Source organism: Coccinella septempunctata, chromosome 4, assembly GCF_907165205.1.
Source record: "Coccinella septempunctata chromosome 4, icCocSept1.1, whole genome shotgun sequence".
NCBI lineage: Eukaryota > Metazoa > Arthropoda > Insecta > Coleoptera > Coccinellidae > Coccinella > Coccinella septempunctata.
Window position 1 is genome coordinate 35,526,596 of NC_058192.1, and position 4,255 is coordinate 35,530,850.

The 4,255-nt window shown below is 36.3% G+C and overlaps 1 protein-coding gene across 1 annotated transcript; it reads right to left on the reverse strand.

The window, feature by feature from the left end:
* Window positions 1-862: 862 nt before the first annotated feature.
* Window positions 863-3,759, reverse strand: LOC123311681. Its single transcript, XM_044895750.1, has 2 exons — window positions 3,254-3,759; window positions 863-1,538 (listed from the first exon to the last, which is right to left on the reverse strand). Exons 1-2 carry the CDS (start codon window positions 3,325-3,327, stop codon window positions 863-865), a joined length of 750 nt encoding a protein of 249 aa, XP_044751685.1. The 5' UTR covers window positions 3,328-3,759.
* Window positions 3,760-4,255: the final 496 nt, after the last annotated feature.

Genomic DNA, 4,255 nt, shown 5'->3' on the forward strand with positions numbered 1-4,255 from the left:
AGAATATGAAGAAATATCCCAGCTAGATGATTTTGATGGCAATGAAACCAGTGGACTTGATATGCCACAATTTTGAATCCATTTGGTTTTGTATATGATACAAAAATCTATCAGACAAGTAAAACACCTCAAACATATCTGGAAGCAATGACATGTTCAGAAAGCAGTAAATGGATTACTGCCATTCAGTCCGAACTTGAAGCTATAAACCAACATGAAGTTTGGGAAATTGTGGAAAGAAAACAAGGTATGAAAAGTATTCCGTTGAAATGGGTATTTACAGTTAAGGACAATGGTGTGTGTAAGCTCGTTTAGTTGTTGTAGGATGCAAAGATACTGAAAAGTATACTCCTGAGGAAACTGCATCTCCTACACCAGCTCTATCAGTTGTTAAATTATTACTTGCATTGTCAGTTTCTAGGAATTGGCATGTTGAACAGTTGGATGTCAAAACAGCATTTCTTCATGGTGAAATTGATCGACCAAAATATGTAAGTGTTCCTGAAGGAATCAATCTTGATAAATCAAAGGTAATATTGAAGTTACGAAAAGCTCTTTATGGATTATCTATAGCACCGAAATGTGCTGTTTATGACACTTGATAATTTTCTGAAGGATTCTGGTTTTGAATCAAATTTACGGGAACCATGTTTATATAAGAAAAAGGAAGATAGTAATATCATTTTGATTTTAGTATGTGTTGATGATCTCTTAATTACAGGTAGTTGTAGAAACCTTATTCAGGAAAATGTGAATAATAATAATAATAATAATAATAATAAATGTTTATTGGTCTCAAACAATTACACCAGCTTGGAATAAAAGATGAAACAAGTCAAATCGCACAAAAACAAAACATTGTTCATTTCTTACAAAACTCCTTAAATTCTTCTAAACTATACGGTTCACAATCCAGAATAAAACTATACAATGATTTTTTAAATTTTTCATGACACATTATATCTCTGAGCTTCCTTGGTAAAACATTAAATAAAGTTATAGCCATACACTCCACAGCTTTACCCCTGTTGACAGTACTATGTAAAGGTAAAATGTAGGGATACATTCTTCTCGTGTTATTCAAATTCCTGAAATCTCTGAAGTAATGGTTGTTTTTACTGAAGAATATTAACAATTTATAAATGTACACACCGTAAACTGTCAGAATATTATTTCCCTTAAACAGTCCTCTACAACTCGCTCTATAACCTAATCTTAACATGGTACGTAATGCTCTTTTTTGAGTTACAAAAATTGTGTCCACGTGAGTGGAACAACCCCAGAAAATAATTCCATAGGAAATTAGCGAATGGAAGTTTGCATAATAAACCAATTTAAGGACTTCGAAATCAACCTGACTTCTCAACATGAAAAGTGCATAGGAGGTGGAGTTAAGTCTACTTCTTAATTGCTCGATATGGGGTCCCCATTTCAGATGTTTATCGAGAACCAGCCCCAAAAACCTGACATCAGCCTCCACCCGAACAGTACCATTTAGAACGTGAATCGATGTAGGATACTGAAGTTTAGATCTCTCACTATAGAAAAACAAACATTGAGACTTATCCACATTGATCACAAGATTGTGATTGGACAACCACTGAAATATAAGGTTCATAACGATATCTGAATCATGAATGGCAGAACTGATAGAAGGAGAACGGATCAGGTAATTTGTGTCATCAGCAAACAATCTCAATGAAACTTTCTTGTATGAACAAAAATTCAAAAGAGCCAAGTAATTTATATACACAATGAATAGAAGTGGACCTATAATGCTGCCCTGGGGGACGCCCAAGGTTATATCAACATCATCTGATGTAAAATAATCGCCATTAACCTCCAGGACAACTCTTTGTTTTCTAGATGTTAGGTAACTCTCCAGAAGTTCCAGTTGTGTATCTCTTATTCCACATTCCTCAAGGATTTCCAAGAGCCTTTTATGATCAACACAATCGAAGGCTTTGGAAAGATCTAAAAACATAGCCAATGGAATCTCCCCCTCTTCCATAGCAACTGTTATTTCATTAAGAAGCTCAAAAATAGCAGTTTCAACACTTCTATCCCTAAGGAAGCCATGCTGGTTCGGTGAAAGTATATCGAACTTACGGAAAAAACTGGACAATCTTTTGCAAAGAATTTTCTCGAAAACCTTGGAGAATGAGGGGAGAATACTTATAGGTCTATAGTTATTCAAGTCATCAATATCACCCTTCTTGAATAGTGGTTTTATTATGGCTATCTTCAAGTTATCGGGAAATATACCCTCCTTGAATGAACGATTTATGAGGAAAGTAAGTGGTTCAATTATATGGTTAATTGATGCCTTCAAGACTTTCATTGGTACCTCATCATACCCGCAAGACATTTTATTCTTCAAAGATTTGACGGTGGACAAAACTTCATTCTGAGAAATATCGAACATGTAGAAAGATTTCTCCAGCCTTTTCACCGAATCTCCCATAGGAGATTTGGCCAAGTTCTTAGTTATCTTTGTTGAGATGTCCGCAAAAAAGTTGTTGAATTCTTTTGCAAGCGAAGAAGGGTCACTACTAGAATGAGGAATCTTGTTTAAACTCCCTTTTCCTGTAAGTGATTTGATTATCTTCCAGGAAGCTTTCGACTTATTTTCTGAATTCAGAATAATATTATTGTAATATTCCTTTTTTTTCTTGGACAAAAGAGAATCATATTTTTTTTTTAAAATTGAATACGTTTTCTTATATTCAGGCTTAGCAAATATAACTGTGTGTAGTTTGTCCAAAATTCCCTTGAGTTCTTTAATTTCCTCAGAATATTTGAAATTTCTTGTTGATGGAGATACTCTAATAGTGCGCTTAGGAAAACACCGTTCAAAATATTCCAAGTAGCGTTCGTGAAAAACTTTCCAGAGTTGGTTAGGGTCATGCTGACTGGCATAGATGTCGTCCCATACGGCATAAGAAAGTTCCTGGAGAAAATTGTCGATGGATTTCTCATTGATGAAACGTTTTTTGATTTTTGTATTATGTAATACATTATCTGAATTCACATGAAGATTGGAGACGAATTTGAGTCCCGAATGGTCACTGATGTGGTATTCGATAACTTCAGTTTTACCAGTAACTGAGGTCAATACATTGTCCACGCAAGACCCAGATGCAGGACGAGTAGGTGCAAAGTTAGTAACATTCACATGGAAGTTCTCTAATAAGGATAAAAACTCCACTTTATCAGGGGAATTCGTTAAAATATTAATATTGAAGTCACCTACCAGAATATATTCAACCTTCTCTGTGGCGCATCGTTCAAGAACTGCCCTGAGCTGTTCAAGAAATAAACCCACATCAGCAAGTGGTGCAGTGTTGGGCCTATAAACACAGATAATGAGCAACTTGCGACATTCGAATTTCAGTTGAACAGCACAACATTCGAAAACATTACATATATTTAGTGAACTAAAGTCCAGCCTTTCAGTACATTTAAATTTAGTCCTACTATAAATGGCACAACCCCCATGACGGCCCCTTGAACGACTGAAATTTGAAACAAGTTTATAACCACTGAATTGATATGTTTTTAGTTCATCAATACACTTCCAGTGCTCAGTTATTGCTATCACGTCTGCTTCCTCTTGATTAATCATCAGTTGTAGGCCATTGTAGGCTGTACCCAGGGATTGAACATTTTGAACCAACAAACAAAAACGCTCACCTGGCTCTGATCTTGGGAATGTGGAGTGGCATAACGAATCTAAATTGCGTCCTTGAGTTCTCTGCTTTTCCGGAAAAATTGCTTGTCGAAGGTGAAATCTCTTAGAATTATACCTTCAGGCCAAAAGGAACTGTCGTACACCAGTTTTCGTGACTCCTCAGATGGCAATCCAATGCTGAAAGCGGAATTTTGGCCCAGGGTGTTTAGCTTCTTCACAATGATTAAATCGTTTTCAGGAACCTCCTTCAGGTAGTTTTTTATCTCGTCCTCAGAAACCTGTTTCCCAGCAATTCTACCCACATAGATCCACTGCCTACGGATAGCACCTTGAATTGCGACATCTTGATCAGTAGCTTTTGTTCCGAAACAGACCTTCTTCATATTCCTTTCCCTATTTAATCGCTTTTTTCTTACAACATCAGACCATTTACCACCAGCTTCGTCCTCAGAGATAACCGATGGTTGTGCTTTAGCAGGCTCAGAATTCTTCGAGACTGATGCTGCATTTTTATCGATCTTAGTATTAGGGATCTTGCTTTTCACCAAAACATCTGAGGTTTTC